Source organism: Manis javanica, chromosome 4 (assembly GCF_040802235.1).
Source record: "Manis javanica isolate MJ-LG chromosome 4, MJ_LKY, whole genome shotgun sequence".
Lineage (NCBI taxonomy): Eukaryota > Metazoa > Chordata > Mammalia > Pholidota > Manidae > Manis > Manis javanica.
Window position 1 is genome coordinate 173,001,778 of NC_133159.1, and position 18,019 is coordinate 173,019,796.

Below are 18,019 nucleotides of genomic sequence, written 5' to 3' on the forward strand. Positions count from 1 at the left end.
TTGCTCTCTCAACAAAGACGTAAAATGGATGCATAAAATATAACACAAATAGAAATCCAAGGCAGAGCAAATAAATACCCACATTCCATAAATGAAGCAAGAAAACAAAGCCAAAATAAGATTGCTATTACAAGCCAGTGAGTTTTAGGTGGTTTGGCAAAAGCTGATCAGTAAACCAGCTAAAATAGAATTCCTGTGTCAGGATAAAATAGTCACATCTTTAAACAAACCCTGGGGTTTCTTTCATAGATATCTCTGAAGGAACCAATAGATATCCTTCAAGAAGAAAAAACTTGAACACAGAAGGACGTAGTTGGATGCTGGAAACTAATATTCATGACATTTGTCAGTAACCATCTAGAGACTTCCACCTTGCTGGGTGGAATCTCTTGACTCTCCTCTCTGTCTCTCTTCCATGTTCTTTTTGATTCCTTTAGTGACCTGGCTTCAGAATAATCCACAGGGGAAGTTGAGACAGCAAATCTGATAAAGCTTCTGACTGATTTTGCAAGAGTTACACCACTTGGCTGGGGCCCATTTAATCATAATCTGGCAATGGGCATATTCAGAAGGTGAATATCACAGTCATCAGAAAGCCAATTCCATATGACCTGCATGCCAAGCACGTTAGCTGCTTCATCTGAGGTGTCCCACTCAGGACTTATAGGGAGAGTTGGGCAGTCCTTCTTAAGGTAAATACACTTTGCAGTGGCTTTTATCCAATCAAGTCTATCAGAAGTCACTCAGGAAAAATCTTCTGTATGTCTGGATCACATATAACCACCTCTAGGCATTCAATAGTGAGCTTTGGGTCCTGTATCACCCCAAACATGCTCTTCTAACCTATAATATTCAAAAGTAAATGCCCCATAGCTGAAAAAGATGGTGGCATGAGAAGTGAGGCAGAAACCTCCTCCCCAAACTACATATAACATGAAAACACAGCAAATACAACTAATCCTGAAAGAGTGAAAAGAAAGAAGACTGAAACAGACTGTCGACTTCTGGGGAACAGAGAAGACCTCATGGAAAAGGGTAAAGTAGCAAAGCTGTGATCCAGCAGGACTAAGCCTTCTCCCCAACCCAGTTCACCGGTGGGAGGAAGAGAAACAGAGAGGAGAGGGAGTAGAATACCAGAACTGCTAAACACCCACCCCTGGAGAACTACTCCGGGAGCACAAACCCACATTACATCATGCTTACGGGGGTTGGAAAGCAAAGACAGGCAGAATACTAAGAGAGACTGAGATTCCAGCAGCTTGTGGAGAACAGGAACCCACAACTGGCTGCTTCAGGACAAAAGAAAGGTGGTCACTTTGAAGGACTTCCCAACAGTGAGAGGGCTGCTAACGGGGTAAGGATTACATAGAGATTGCTGTTCAGGAGAAAGGACAGGTGGACAAAATCATCCCAGCACACTCAGCCCAGTAGGCTGGGAACTTTTAGGAGTTCAGGCTCTCCATTCCCATAGCTGGCAGCACAGACACTCCCCATTGCAGTACACAGCATGCCACTCCTTCCTTCCAGCTGGCACCAGTTCACAAATCTGCTGCCCACACCATTGCACCAGGCCAGCCAGAGGGCATCCCCACCCATGACAGCTACAAGGGTATAACACAGAGGCTCCTCCCTGCATACTTGACCCACTGGCCCTGGCAAGGGAGGCAGGCACTGCAGCCAGGAAGCAGGAAAGAGCTCTTTCCTCCCGGCCGTCATTGGTGCTTCTCACCTGCAACCCCCACCATCACTCCAGGGGATGGGCAGCTCCAGAGAGTACAGCTTCTGGGCAATAGCGTGTGCCACCTACACAAAGATATTATTCCATAGTAAACATTAGAAATATGAAACAGCAAGAGAATCTTGTGCAAACCAAAATCCCTCAAACACCAGAAAGAAGGCTAAGTGAAACTGAAATCACCAATCTTCTTGTTAAACATTACAAAATAAAAATCATAAACATGTTCATGGAGCTATAGAAAAATATTCAAGATCTCAGGGAGGACTTCAAGAAAGAAAAACTGAAAAATATGCTATCTGAAATGAAACATGCACTGAAGGGATTTCAAAGCAGACAAGATGAGTTAGATGAGATGGTAAATGAAACAGAAATTAGAGAACAGGAATACAAAGAAGCGGAGGCATAGAGAGAAAAAAATGATCACTAGGAATGAAATAATAATAAGAGAACTGTGAAACCAATCCAAATGGAACAATATTTCCCTTATAAGGGTACTAAAAGAAGAGAGAGAAATAGGGATAAAAAGTCTCTGAGGAAATAATTGCTGAAAACTTCCCCAGTTCCTGCTGGCTGGAAGAAAAGAGCAGCAGGCTGTGTACCTCAGGGGAGTGTCTGTGCTGTGTTGCCAGCCAGGGGAATGGAGCTCCTGAAGCCCCTAGAAGTTCCCAACCTGCTGGGCTGAGTGTGCTGGGATGATTTTGTCCACCTGTCCTTTCCTGAAGGAAATAGTCTCTCAGGCCATGGAAATGTATAGATCTCCTAACACAAGGGACCCAAGGAAAACAACACCAAAACATATAATAATTAAAATGGCAAAGATCAAGAACAAGGGCAGACTATTAAAAGCAGACAGAGAGAGAAAAAAGGTAACATACAAAGGAAAACCCATCAGGGTATCATCAGACTTCTCAGCAGAAACATTACAGGTGAGAAGGGAATAGCATGATATATTTAGTGCAATGAAACAGAAAGGCCTCAAACGAAGAATACTATACCCAGCAAGATTATCATTTAAATTTGAAGCAGGGATTAAACAATTTCCAGATAAGCAAAAGTTGAGGGAATTTATCTCCCACAAACTATCTCTACAGTGTATTTTGGAGGGACTGCTATGGATGGAAGTGCTCCTAAGGCTAAATAGCTGTTACCAGAGAAAATAAAACCACAGTAAAGGAAGTAGATCAATTACTGAGCAAATACAAAATTAAATCAACTACCCACAAAGTCAGTCAAGGGATACACAAAAAGTACAGAATATGACACCTAATATATAAAGAGTAGAGGAACAAGAAAAAGAAGGGAGAAAAAAACCCTTTAGATTGTGTTTGAAATAGCATAATAAATGACTTAAGTTAGATTGTTGGATAGTAAAGAAGCTGCTCTTGAACCTTTGGTAACCATAAATCTAAAGCCTGCAATGGCAAGTACATATCTATTGATAATCACCCTAAATGTAAATGGACTGAATGCAACAATCAAAAGATACAGAGTTACAGAATGGATAAAAAAAGAAGACCCATCTATATGTTGCCTTCAAGAGATTCACTTCAAGCCCAAAGACATACACAGACTAAAAGTGAAGGGATGGAAAAAGATATTTCATGCAAATAATAGGGACATAAAAGCAGGAGTTGCAGTACTTCTATCAGACAAAATATACTTCAAAACAAAGAAAGTAAAAAGAGACCAAGAGGACATTACATAATGATAAAGGGATCAGTCCAACAAGAGAATACAACAATCATAAATATCTATGCACCCAACATATGATCACCTAAATACATGAAACAAATACTAACAGAATTAAAAGGGGAAAATAGAATGCCATGCATTCATTTAGGATACTTCAACACACCACTCACTCCAAAGGACAGATCAACCAGACAGAAAATAAGTAAGGACAGAGGCATTAGAACAGACTGACCTAACAGATATCTACAGAACACTCCACCCAAAAGCAGTAGGATACACATTCTTCTCAAGTCCACATGGAACATTTTCCAGAATAAACCACATACTAGGCCACAAAAAGAACCTCAGTAAATTCAGGATTGAAACTGTACCAACCAGTTTCTCAGACCACAAAGGTATGAAACTAGAAATAAATTATGCAAAGCAAACAAAAAGGCTCACAAACACATGGAGGTTTAATAACATGCTCCTAAATAATCAATGGACCAATGACCAAATAAAAACAGAGATCAAGCAATATATGGGGACAAATAAAAACAACAACTCAATACCCGAAAATCCGTGGGATGCAGTGAAAGCTGTTGTGAGAGAGAAGTCTATTGCAATACAGGCCTACCTCAAGAAAGAAGAGCAATCCCAAATGAACAATCTAAACTCACAATTAATGAAAGTAGAAAAAGAAGAAAAAATGAGGCCCAAAGTCAGTAGGAGGAGGGACATAATAAAGATCAAAGCAGAAATAAATAAAATTGAGAAGAATAAAACAATAGAAAGAATCAATGAAACCAGGAGCTGGTTCTTTCAGAAAATAAACAAAACAGATAACCCCCTAGCCAGACTTATCAAGAAAAAAAGAGAGTGTACACACATAAACAGACTCAGAAATGAGAAAGGAAAAATCAGTATGGACACAACAGAAATGAAAAGAATTGTTGGAGAATACTGTGAAAAATTATATGTAACAAATTCAATAACTTACAAGAACTGGACAACTTTCTAGAAAAATACAATCTTCCAAGGCTGACCCAAGAAGAAACAGAAAATATGAACAGACCAATTACCAGCAATGAAATTGAAGTGGTAATCAAAAAACTACCTAAGAACAAAGGGGAACCAGATGGCTTCACTGCTGAATTTTATCAAACATTTAGAGAAGACATAACACCCATCCTCCTTAAAGTTTTCCAAAAAGTAAAAAAGGAGGGAATATTTCCAAACTCATTCTATGAGGCAAGCATAACTTTGTAACAGTTTTAAAGTTAAGAAAATTATAAAGAATACAAGCAAAGATTTCATCATGTTATTATGTAAAATGGTTATATATGTTGTGATGTTATACATTTGTGCAAGGCAATGTATTTCTTGAGTTTCAAAAATAATTTAATTTCAACTCTTACTATAATATGAATTAATTTTATAGGTCACTGAAGGCTCCTGAATAAAGAGTAAACTCTAGATCATCAATCACAGATATAGAAATACAATGCTCCTGATATAATCATGGTGTACATAAAATATACAGATAAAATATTTAATTATATAAAAAGCTTGTAAAATGGATAAGAAAATGAAAGTACAAAAATAAAGAATACAAATAATTAACACAAAATAAAATGCAAATTCACAAAGCTGCAACCTCACCATAAATTTAAAAGTCAATTAAAACAATCTTGATGTTATATCTGCAAATATGCATATACATCTAATTAGGAAACTATATGTACTAAAATGAATCCAACTAAGTAAGAAATGAACTAAAGAGAAAAGGAAATAATTGAAAATTTTTTTGGTGTAGAGAAATTATGGTGATTCTTTTATTCAATTTTATCAGTTTCCACATTTTTCTCCATTATACAAATTTTCTTCAGTGAGCATAACAGCAATTTAAGTTACTCGACATATCACCAAAAAAAAAGAAGCATCTGAAATATTGCTTGGTCTTCAAAAATTTTCTGGCGATATTCAGAATGAGATAGCTCTTGTCTAAGGAAAAATATAAAATAACATGTAAAGCTGATATTTTTAAATTGAATAATACAAAAGATAAGTGCACATGTATGTAGAGAGATACACACAGGTACACATATGTATATAAAAGGGAAGCAACCTTAAAATAGCAGTAAAGACACAGAAAGCTACTGATGAGGCGCTGAGGGAAATCAGCACCCCCCCCCACCATAACAACTTAATAGAACATATTCAAAATTTTAAAAATATGAACAAATGCTGCTGCAACTCCCCTTGTTTTCAAAAGGTACATTTAAGCTGCTTTCCCAAAACATGTGCTTGTTAATATGTGAGTCCAAGGGACTGCTCACTCTGAATTTCAAGGCAATTTCTGACAAAGTTTCAGGGAAAGACTCCTCGGGTGGTACTTGTATATAAAGGGAACTCATAAATCTGAGCTCTCACAAACTGGTGCATGCAATCATGCAGCCTCCCTTACATATTTCAGCAAGAACATTTTTTTACTAAATGTCATATTTCCAAAAATTTCTATTTCAAAAACCTTCTGAGCTTGTGGTTTTATTTCCACAATACCCTGTGCCTGGTTCTTTAGATGATTTTTTAATAGTTTGTATTGACTTTATCACAGATTTTCCATCATCCTTAAATTTAAAGGGAAGCATCATTGTACAATTTATTTGTTTATTAACTAAACATATGAAATATTACTAATATTGATATCAATGATTTTTAAAATTATACACATTGGCATTGACAAAAAGTGAATAGGTTGAGGTTTTAAGGGCCGTCTGAATGAGGGAGGAGTTTCCATCTCATGGATGTATCAACTTCTTCATCAAGGTTTCCCAGCTCTTGCTCTTTAGAAAGTTCTAAGAATACCTACATAGGTGACAAAGCAAAGGAAAAAGGATTATCAAGTTGCTGATTGTCTTACACATAAATAGGAAAAATGCAGGTTACATTCATGTGACATTTGCAGGGATGATGCAAAACCATCGGAGCTGACTCACCTTTTCCAATGTGCACTGAGAGAGGCTATATTCTTCCAGGTTAAAGTTTTGTTTCACTGAAAGATAAGAAGGCTGGTAGTAGATGCTTATAATTTGTTACCAATAATTTTTTCAAAGCCATACAAAAGAAAAATGCAAATCAATATAAATGGAATGCAAAATTGAATAAACAAAAGTTTGATGAAAGAATGGAATAATGAAAAGTCATAGGGTTAATACAAATGCATATTAAATTATCCTTGATATTAGAATTTTCTCATGTTACATTTTGATGTATGGCAAGACACATAAGTTTCTTGCAGATCTACATGATTGATTGTTATATTCTTAAATGTGAGGAAGATTTCAGTTCCCTTTAAAGGGACCCAGTACTTCTCTGCAACTGCTACAGCCAGTTCCTCTGCTGTGCCGGCTCTCTGCTGTGCTTCCCACAAGGAAATCTGCTGAGACTGGTCACCAGATCACATATTCATGTGTTCACGTTCACTGTTAAACCCTGAGACTTTTATAGAGTGAGCCACCCTTAAGTGCCAGGGACAGAGAAATGACTAAAACAGCATAAACAAAACCCCTACCTTTGTGCACTCTGTATTCTTGTGGGAGGAATATAGTCATTAAAAAAATAAGCATTTAAATATATTAAAAAGTAAATAATGATAACTGCTATGGAGAGAAAAGTAAATGTAAAGGACATAGGAAGTGCTAGGCACCCATTTTACAGGATCTTTGGGGAAGGTCACAGTAATCAGGTAATAACTGAGAAGAAACTTATAAAAGCACCCAGGATATTTAAGAAAGGAATTCCAGGGAGAGGATTAGCAAGTGCAAGGTCCTGAGGCAGGAGGGTGCGTGTCTGGGAGCATTCAGGGAGAGCAGGAAGTGAGCAGGTGTCTGGAGTGGAAGCAGCAAACTGGAGACTTGTATCATCCTAAACGCGATGAGCCAGGCACTGTTCTAGGCACTTCACAAGTAGACTCATTAATCCTCTTAACAGCCCTGCCAACCGGGCACTGATGTTGTCCCTCATTTCAGAGATGAGCATCGAGACATGAAGGGAGTAAGCAGCTTACTAGCTGGAAAGCGGCAGCGCTGGGTGGGAACCCAGAGGGACCGGCACGAGCGGTTGAGCTCTTCACCACTGTGCTGTGTTGGGAAGTTACTCCATGATGGTCAGCTGTTGGGAATGTCCCAGTAGAAAGCAGAAAAAATCATGTCGTAGAGAGGGAATGGACAATTCCAAGTGGCAGAGGAGCTATGCCCGGCACAGCGGACAGCCAGAGACACTGGCAGTTCATTCACGGCAACAGGAGGGCAGAACAAAGCACAGACAGGCGGCCGATGGAGCAGTGGGAGGTTTTCTGTTGCTTTTATTTTATTAGTGAAATATAAGCAAGGGTTCCAACTCTGGCAGAAAAGCAGGAAGGAAATGTCTATGGAAGGAAAGAGGAGAGATGTCATGGGTCAGGACACTTGGTAGGAATGGGCTGTGTAGAAACGGCAAAGCAGGCTGCGCCCAGGGGCTCTCTGAGGAGCGTGTCGTGAATTCACAGTAACCCAGTTAAGTATGACTTATGTTTTCTGCACCAGAGATTAACCTCTTTCCAGAGAGAATCTTAGTTGACCATAGATGGGATTAAATCCCACCATTATGTACCATTAGAAATTCTTAAAATCATGAAGTATTTACATATTTTTTAAGTTTATTACACAATTACCTACCATTAAATTATTAGCTAAGTCTGAAATCATGTTCCAAAAGTGTCATTTTAAAATGGTAATTCTTACCTGCCTCTAATTTGTGAAAGGCCAGAGAGACAGGGCGAACATCCACCACAGGGAGTTTATAGGCCATGAAGGAGGAATACCTGGGAATAGGAAAGCGTCATGTTTGACCTTGAGTCTCAAGGGGACAAAATGACCATCAAAATAAATACTGGTGTTAACAGCAATTTCCTTTTTTTTAAAAAAAAATGCAATTGTTGAATCACTGTGCTGTACATCTGAAGCTAATATAATATTATATGTCAATTATATTAATGAGAAGAGAACCTGAAAACAATTTTTTCAAATAAGCAAAATTAAAGAAATGTAAATTAGAATATAGCTTCCAGATGAAATAAATAAAATAATTTATAAATGGACAATTCTTAAAATGGGCTTTGGTAGCTGGCTGTTAGAGGTAGTTGTCCTAGAAATAATCCAGCCTCACTGGGTCATTTATGCTCAGATTATGCAAACCTTTAACCGTTTTCTTGTTGAACACAGATATTCTGAACTAATCCTTCTGATGGTTCAAATTAGGTCGGAATGAATTCCAACTTAACATTTCATCCTAGTCAACCGAAACGTAGGGAAAAAGAGATAGGAGTTTGACAGAGAGGGACATAAAGTAGAGAGAGTCAAGTCTCTCACTAAAAACTTACCTGACCTTGAGGTGGGGAACAGCCAGAACTGATTTTTGGCAGTTTTGTTTCCACAAGCTACTTCTACCTGGATGACCTCATGCCCCATTCTCAACTGGTTCCCAAACAGAAATTTGATGTTTTCAGGTGGCCCTAATGCTGCCCAGACCTCCAGGGCCGGCCCTTGACAGCCCAGCCCCTGCTCATCCAGTATTACCGTCCAAGACCTTCCCACCTGTGTCAAAACCACATCTCAGATTTGTGACACCAGGGCTGTGGGAACAGGACTGAGTTACATGCCCTGGCATAGGCCTGTGATACTTGCAGCACATCTATGTGCTACAGCGGAAATAGCAGTTGTTATGCCCTGCTACTTTGGTGTGATTATCCCTCCAGGGAATTTCAGAAGCAGCTCCTGCTCCACGTTCTTGCCCTCCCCCCAGTCGCACAGAGACATACGCAAACACACACACACACACACGCACACACATATGCCTTTCCAGCTCCATTTTGAGGCATGAAAAACTCCATTAAAGGGAGACTGTTCAGTTAGCTCAATTGCTGTTTGTTCCCTTTAAGGGGGTTAGTTCCGTCCTTTACACTGTAAATACCTACATCTTTTAAGCATGTTCAGGGAGGCCCAGGGAAGGTACCAACACCCCGGCTGCAGTCAAGTGTGGGTTACAGTCATCAGAAGTTCCTTCTGCCTGGCCTCCAGGTCCCACTCTGGACTGGGGCCCAGCCTTGGTGGCCAAGGAGGCCCATGTAGGGTGTCCCCAGGCCTTCCTGAGGGTCATGGATTCCTAAGGGACTCCCAAATCTCTTATAATCTAGACGACTCAATACATCAGTTTTTGAGGCCCCTGATTTTTCATTATGAAGCAATCTCTCACAGAGCAGAAAAGGAACCACTGAATGGGAAAAGCCTACAGGTTTCTCCACAATCAGAAATTCCTTTTACCTCTCCTGCTGTGCAGCCTGTGGAAAAAGCTTCAGAATCTCAGCATGGACCAAAGGCACTTGAGAAGGGTCCTTCACTTTTAGTTCTAGAATGTAATCTTCACCAAGTTTGCTTTTCAGATGTTGGATGGAGCCGATGCACCTATGGGCAAGAAGGAAAACATGTTGGAAAATGGTGAGCCTTCAACTTCTTACATTATTTTTAAATTCCACATGTAAGGGAAAGGGCCTCCCTGAGGGGGCAGGAAGGAAGAACTCCGGTGGCCCACAGCGATTTTCCCTTCTCACAGGGAATCAATCCAACATGAGGGGTCAGGTGCAGGCTCTGGGGAGACACCCACCTCAGCCTTCCGGACACCAAGATGGCAACACGGTCACAAACGGCCTCGGCCTCGGCCAGGTAATGGGTGATCAGGATCGCCCCCTTCTCTGTGTTTTTAATGGCTGCCTGGATCATCTTCCTGAAGCAAGCCAAAAAAGTTCCATTAAAAAGAAGGGTAGAAAAAGAGAGATGGAAGGGGAGTTTTATAGATAAAATACAATTTATGAATCCCATTAGGACCTAATTCAAACAAAACAGGGAAATGTGAACACTGACTAGGTTCTTGATACATAAGGAAAAGTTTTTAATATTTTTAGGTATGCTATTTGTGTTCTGGTAAGTTAAAAATAAAAAATAAAGAAAGCTTCATATCTTTTGGATATACTAACTGAATATTTATAAATAAAGGATATGCTGCCTGGTATCTGCTTCATTGTAACTGGAGAGTGGGGAAAGGAAGTGGGCAGAGGTATACGAGAAGAATACCTTGATCTTATTTTGGTAACTTGAAATGGGGTGATGGGTATAATCGGCTCATAAGTGATTCTGTCTACATTTGTATCAAGTTTTCATAACTCAGTTCTTTTAAAAAGCTTGGAAAATATCAGACAATCACAAACATGAAACTAGATTGGAGAATTTTATTGACCCAAGTGCAAAGTCATAGATGGAAAAAAATGGTCAGAGGAGCTGAACAGACACTTCTCCAAAGAAGAAATTCAGATGGCCAACAGACACATGAAAAGATGCTCCACATCGCTTATCATCAAGGAAATGCAAATTAAAACCACAATGAGATATCACCTCACACTAGTAAGGATGGCTGCCATCCAAAAGGCAAACGACAACAAATGTTGGCGAGGATGTGGAGAAAGGGGAACCCTCCTACACTGCTGGTGGGAATGCAAATTAGTTCAACCATTGTGGAAAGCAGTATGGAGGTTCCTCAAAAAACTAAAAATAGAAAAACCATTTGACCCAGGAATTCCACTCCTAGGAATTTACCCTAAGAATGCAGCAGCCCAGTTTGAAAAAGACAGATGCACCCCTATGTTTATCGCAGCACTATTTACAATAGCCAAGAAATGGAAGCAACCTAAGTGTCCATCAGTAGATGAATGGATAAAGAAGATGTGGTACACATACACAATGGAATATTATTGAGCCATAAGAAAAATAGAGTTTTTTAAAAATTAAGAAAAAATACATAAGCAAATTTGACAACTTTGGTGAAAGGGTTAAAAGGGGAAATGGGGAAAATCTGGTGGTAAATTAATGGTTTCTAGGAAACAGCTATAGACATCTAATAATTCATAGACAAAATTAAATTACACTCCAGCTTGCAAGACCTAAAACTAACAACATGGTTGTTGTTTCTTTAAAATGTGAATATCACATGAATAGGGTACAACATTAGAGAGTCTGCTTGTTAAATATTTGTTTTCCTAATAATATGAATTATTTCCACTAAAGCAGAAACCAGTGGATTTGATTTTTCATGCTCAGTCAAAAAGTGCAGCTTTTCCCTGAGGTTATCGCTCCTGGCTCGAGTGTTCCGGTGCTTCTCACCACATCTGCTGCTGCCCGGTTGGATCCATGCCTGAAGACGGTTCATCCAGAAGCAGGATAGGTGAATTTCCCAGGATGCTCAGCATAACACACAGCTGAAATGCAGAGAAACACCTCGATTTGCCACCACTACCACGTCAGTCCTCAGAATAACACCACACACCACACATACCTTTCTTTTGGCTCCTGCTGTTAGTTTCTGTACTGGAACATTCAACTGTTCACACAGTTTGAAAGCATCCACCAATCTGGTGAAAACAGGATGAGCACATCAGATCGAGAGAGTATTTTGAGAAACTGCAATCACATGGAAGAATAACAGCCTTGGAGAGAAGCAGTATTATTCTCAAAATTCTAACTCCCAGGATCAAAGAACAAAAGCAGTTTGTTTTAGATATGGAAGATGTTTCATCTTACAAAAAGTTTTTAAGAAAATAACTAGAATTCTGATTTCGGAACTGAGATGAATGAGTATTGATGATTATCATTCACTTAACATTGCCAATTATTTTATGCAGTTATTTCTCTTAAAGATCTCTTCAGCGGGGACCTAGGAGACAGCTCCTGTTCTCCATCCCTGTTCTACCACTGACACGCCACTCTCATTAGTGAATTCACCATCAACCATGCAGCCTCCCTGCCTCTTGACCCAGAGGAATCACATGACTTATCTGTACCTTGAGATGGTGATAGTGGTGTCCGCCTTCCTCATCCCCTTCACGGCGGCAAACACCTCCAAATGTTCCCTCACTGTCAGGCGGGGCCACAGCGCGTTCTCCTGAGGACAGTAGCCCAGGAACCTGATCACGCCGTCCCCTTGATGATCCCCAACTGAACCACATCCTTTCAGTTCCACCTAAGAAAGCGAACTGGCTTTAGAAACACACATAGCCTTTCCTCCAATCATGCAATTACTCAAGAAACTGACATATAGGTCATAAATGCCTAGGTTCTTTGAGCATCAGAGAAATGTTATAGAAATTATTTAATACATTTATTATAGAAAACAACTTAAACTACTAAGAGTATAGTCTTGCAAAGATATGGCTTGCATATATCATGAAAATTTTATTTTGGGAATGGAAACTGTTGCTTATTTTTTACTACCTTTCCAGCCGTTGGCTTCATGAGCCCAGATATCATTCTAATAGATGAAGTTTTACCAGCACCATTGGGTCCCAGCAATCCCAAAATTTCACCTGAAAGAGAATCACTGACTATCAGTATTGGAAATGAAATATTAACATAAGCCGGTTTCTTCAATAACCTGAGCTATGTGTACCCTTTAGGACCATTTTGAAATTTATAACATATAGGTAATCCATGTCACCAAAATATGTTAACTCTTATAATTACATATAATACTACTGAAAAGTTAATGGATTTGACATCAATACATCTGTCTTTCTTTCCTTCAGATTATTTTTCCAGCTAAAAACGTACCTAGATTGTTTTCAATGGTAAATGGTTAATGTGCTGAGTACTCGTGTAAGTGATTTCTAAACTTAGGAAGTCAGGGATATTTTCTCCATCCCAAATTCCACCACCAGTGTCTGAGTCACGATCAACTCTCATATGAACTGATAGAAAAGCCTCTAACTTTGTCTGCCACCCAAATTCATGAACAAACAATAGCCATTGTGTAAATAAAATGTAAATTACATGGTAAGAAAAAGCGAGCTAAAAACCCTTCCAATGCATTCCACTAACTGGGCATGAACCTAAAGATTTGCTGTATTTATATATCCAAAATTGTACCTAATCTGGCCCCACTCACCTCTGACTTCATCCCTTACATCCGCAGATGCATACACTGCTGCTTTGTGCCTCAGCCAGTCCAAAGGCATTCTCATGTCTGAGTCCCCACCTCAGTGTTTGCTCTGTCTGAGAGGCTGTCATCTCCCCATGCTCATGTGGCTGGCACCTCATCACCAAGATCTTGGCTTAAATGTTACCGCTAAAGGGGGGTCTCCCCTAGCCCTAAGTGAACCCTCATAAGCCCCAAACACTCATGTCCTTTCACATATTTGAGCGCTTCCTACAGAGTGCGCTTGTGTGATATCTGATACTTTTCTTGATAAGTTATTTTTGCTTCCTGACCCTCTGAGTAAGTAAAGTCCTTGAGAACAGGAACTTGCCTATTTCTTTCATAACTATATTCAGAGCTTAAATCATTTCTGGCACACTCAAAAAATGTATCTTGAATGAATGACATGAGTGCATCATTCAGCAAGTACCACAGGGCCTGTAATAGAGACGTTCAACAGGTATTTCTACAAATAATGGTGAATAAAAAAGTGATTCTTCCAAACCTTTTTTAACACAGAAGGAGATATTTCTTGGTGCTATTTTCTTCTTCCTCTTTGAAAAGCAAGTTTTCTTCGGGCCTGCATATTCTTTGTGTAGGCAGCTAGCGATTATAACAGGTTTCTGGAATAGATGATGGCATGATTTTCCTGTTAAACTTCAGAGACTGTACGTTCCTGTGTTCTCCCTACTGGAGCTGTCCTTGCCCTACGTCATTAACCAAACCATGTTTTCAGTTAAGTATTCCACATTGCTTGTTTCAAATGTAACAGGCATCGATGCTAACGATATTCCTTACTTCTAAAGGGACTGAGATAACTCACTGCCTTTCGGAACAGAAATGTCTAAGCTCATGGAAACATCACAACATCTAAGTCAAATAAAAGAGTAAATAACCTTTAAAAGCTCAATTTCTACTTAGCATTTTTATAGCAAATCTCATGTAAATTCCTCGACTTAGGAAATTTTTGGTTTGGAAATTGCAGCTCTACGTATCAAAGCCCATTCCTCTCAAAAGAAGAATAAAACCATTACATTTGGTATTGTTCTTTCTGTTTCCAGGACACTACAAAGAAGGGTTTGCATCTTTAAGAATTATGAAAATGCATCAGACTCCAAACTTTCAAAAGGAAAACCAGCATATCAGCCTCTATTCTTGGTAGTTCTTGCCTAGTTCCACGACCACCCCCTTTGTCACCGGCTTTTCTACCTCCTCGGAGCTCGCCATGGCCAGCGCTGTCGCTGCTCTGATTCTCTCTGCCTGGACATCTTCATCTTCATCAACAGGTTCTTCTGGGTTTGCTCGAGCGTCTCTACTTTGGGGGGAAATTCTATGGAAAAAAAAGAAATGTATGACATTTTCTAGTTGCTCACGATGCACCCAAGCCAGCTTCTCTGTGATTCTACCACAGGCCTTTCTTTCAATGAGCTGGGCTAATGACGCCCTGGGAACAATGCTGCTTTTCCTGAGAACCCCCATCCCGGTAGCCAGATCCCTTTGGGTATTACTTCCATTCTTTCCACAGTTAGAATCTTTGATACTTTCAAATTTGCTGGCAGGTACTGCCACTTCTTTCAAAATCAGGTCACCTGCTCTCTCTCCGTTCCCTCTGAGCCCATCTTCATCACACCTGACATTTGCCTCGACACCCGTTAGGATTCGCATTCTGAGTGATGCTGCCAGACCAGTTCTGCCCCATCTCTCCTGTTCAAGGGTGACCACTAGTCACGGCTGGGAGAATGGCATGTTCGAGTGCTCATCAAATTTTTGAGGGGCTGAAAACTTTTCCTCAGCTGGGTAGAGGCAGAACCCTTCCTGAGCGCCCTATTTCCTGGCAGTCAGCCAGCAATCCTCTGGCCGTCAAGAAAATCAGCACACTGTCTAAATTGTAAATATACAGCCGTATTAACAGGTTGATGGTGAGGCCCCTATCTGGGACTATGAAAACACAATAATAAGTACAAAATTAAGTTTTATCCCAACCTGAAAATAGGATCCTTCCGCATTATATTCTTTCCATACTTTGTTTCCATGCATCTTAGAACAAAAAGAAACAGCAAAGCCTGGAAGTAAGGCTAAGAGCAAAAAAGAAAATAAAAATAATAGTTATATTTAGGCCTAAGTTCACAAATATGATTTGAACATTTGAATTTAATTGGTGGCCTTTTGTCTTCAGGTAAAATAAATGTAAATCATTCCTATAAATCAGGGGGGGAAATCTAGCTCCACAGTGACAGTCAGATGTACAGTGACCGTCCAGCTTAGCGAACCTGCCTTCTTTCTTGCCCTCACGATTCACATCTGGTCTGTCAGCAAATTCTATCTCCCCTACTTCCGAATCACCAGGACCCAACTACTTTCACCCTGTGCCCACTCACTTTCACCCACTACTGTGCCACTCCCACCAGGTCCAGCTCATTATAATTTCTCACTATAGTATTGCAACATCTTGAAACCTGGTCTCCCTCTCCTCCTGTGACTCAAACATCTATTCTCAACACAATAACTAAAGCTACTCTTTTAAAACGTCAAGTCTGATCACTTCGCTTTGCTTAAAACCCTCCAGTGACTCCTTGATTATTCAAAGAAAAGTCAGTCTTTGCAGTGACCCAGAGGGCTCTGCGTGACCCCTCCTGCCCACCTCACACTTTACCCCATTCCGCCTGTGACCTGCTCCATACCTCTCTCCCCACTGGTCACTGTGCCACACCGTACTGGTCACCTGGCTGACCCTGGAACACACCAGTGTCACTCTTGTCCCCGCCTTCTGGAATGCTCTTCCCTGAACTCTACCTCCTGTTCACTTCCTTGCCTCCTTCGGATCTTTATTTCTTAGCCAGGCCACCTGTATACAGTATTCCTGACCACCTGCATACAGTATTTATTTAGCTTAGTATCTGTCCCCTCCAACCAAAATATAAACTTGACGAGGGCAGGGACTTCTGTCTGTATTTGTTCTTAAGCCTAGAAAAGTACTGGCACATTGTATTCAAAGACAGTAGTCTTCTTCAGCTTAAATATACCAATGCAATGATGTTTCCCCTTCCTTTTATTATTCAACTTTGGCCTTTTTATCTCCAATTCAAAGGATTTGAGTTACATCACATCTGCATTTTTTACAAGCACTCTCCAATTTGGAGGGGGAAGTAAAGAGGATCAATAAACATGAAAAACTAATTTTATATTGAACTCGGGACTTAGAGAGTCCATTCATGCATATAAAAATAGCTCCAGGAATTAGGATCACGCCTGAAGATAACTGCTTATTCTAAGACTATACGAAATGTTTTCAAAGCGGGCACCCATTAGAGAAGATCAAATGGTTACTGTAATAAATGATAACTATGCGAAAAGTAGGTGATGGTGAAGGAAGGCCTTCTTACTATCAGGCACACTAGAAAGTCAGCTTCTCTCAGGTCGTAATTTGGGTCTTCGTATTTTGCGGAGCTGTGGATTCTCTGCAAAGACAAAAAAAATGGCTAAACAGAATCATCAGCTCTCTGATTTGCACTTAAATAATATGGAATTGCACATTTGGATACTTCCCTTATTAACTAGATTCCCCCATGCTCGCTGGAGACAAGCATTTCCCTGCAGAGAAGAGGGGGCGCCCCCTACTCAGCTCTCACTGTTTCTCAATGAGCAGCTAACTTCTGTGTGTTCCTCCCTTCCAATGATTTCTTTTAAATCTTTTGCTTTAATGTTTGCTGAAAGGCTAAGGAAAGTGTAACAGAGAGAGGTGCCTGCATTGTGAAAAATTCTAGAGATTGACAATATTTGTGCTAAATGCCTCTCCTAAGCTTTTCTAAGACCCCTTCCTCTAATGGTGACTGTTTCCCACCAAATAATAAGTCACATTATTATTCTTTCTTCTTCAACGAATGTATTCAGAAAGTCACTCCCTCCTCCTAAATAATTTGGGTTCTAGGTTATTGTAGTTCACCTTGCAGTTCTACTTGCATTTTAGGAGATAGAATGTTGTAAGCAAAGGAATGAATTTTCAATTGAGAATTCCAGACATTGCTTAGCCAATGGAAAACGTTTTTGCAGATGAAAGACTTTCCCCAGCCCCCAAGACAAATGATTAGTGAAGCTCTATATTTGAACTTTCATCCAGGATTTTTTCAGGGACTTACCAAGTATGTTCCTGACAGAGCTATTCTGCTCATCTCATCATTCACGTCTTTCTATCTGAATCACATTCAGTTTCTTTAATGCCTCCTGGTCTCTCCTGCTTCAGTGCATTTGCTTCACTCTACAGAACATGCTTACCTCCGGCTCCACTCTCCCACTAATCAATTTTTACTCATTCTTCAGGACTCTGTTTGAACACTGCTTCCCTCAGAAAAGTTCTCTGGCTTTCCACAGCAAAACAGCTGTGCTTCCTATCTTACCCTTGGCACCCTGCCCCTCTCCTTTGTAACCTCTGACCCTTTGCATTGACTGGATTCAGTTGGACATTGTCTCCACTGAGCTCTGTGAAAGGAGGCATTGGGTTGCCCTCTTCTCAGGTGTTCCTAGTTAGTAGCTGTGCCTTAACATGAACACAGA

General features: G+C 40.1%; 1 protein-coding gene and 1 long non-coding RNA gene across 6 annotated transcripts in view; one reads left to right on the forward strand and one right to left on the reverse strand.

The window, feature by feature from the left end:
* LOC140849192 (uncharacterized) overlaps positions 1–18,019 on the forward strand; it is a 77,546-nt gene that overhangs the window by 54,185 nt on the left and 5,342 nt on the right. The window lies entirely within an intron of this gene.
* The window catches only part of ABCA6 (ATP binding cassette subfamily A member 6), a 58,016-nt gene continuing 44,826 nt past the window's right edge, over positions 4,830–18,019 (reverse strand). For 4 of the 5 annotated variants that reach the window (XM_073235835.1, XM_073235838.1, XM_073235837.1 and 1 more), the window contains 13 exons: positions 16,852–16,926; positions 15,452–15,543; positions 14,678–14,798; positions 13,974–14,091; positions 12,769–12,860; positions 12,339–12,517; positions 11,834–11,909; positions 11,662–11,756; positions 10,112–10,231; positions 9,772–9,912; positions 8,194–8,273; positions 6,409–6,464; positions 4,830–6,277 (listed from right to left, as the gene is read on the reverse strand). In XM_073235835.1, the coding sequence (XP_073091936.1) occupies positions 6,176–6,277; positions 6,409–6,464; positions 8,194–8,273; positions 9,772–9,912; positions 10,112–10,231; positions 11,662–11,756; positions 11,834–11,909; positions 12,339–12,517; positions 12,769–12,860; positions 13,974–14,091; positions 14,678–14,798; positions 15,452–15,543; positions 16,852–16,926 (1,347 nt within the window). In that variant the 3' untranslated portion in view covers positions 4,830–6,175. Of the gene's footprint in view, positions 6,278–6,408; positions 6,481–8,193; positions 8,274–9,771; positions 9,913–10,111; positions 10,232–11,661; positions 11,757–11,833; positions 11,910–12,338; positions 12,518–12,768; positions 12,861–13,973; positions 14,092–14,677; positions 14,799–15,451; positions 15,544–16,851; positions 16,927–18,019 lie in introns of all 5 variants that reach the window. The other variant, XM_073235836.1, reaches the window with a different exon arrangement.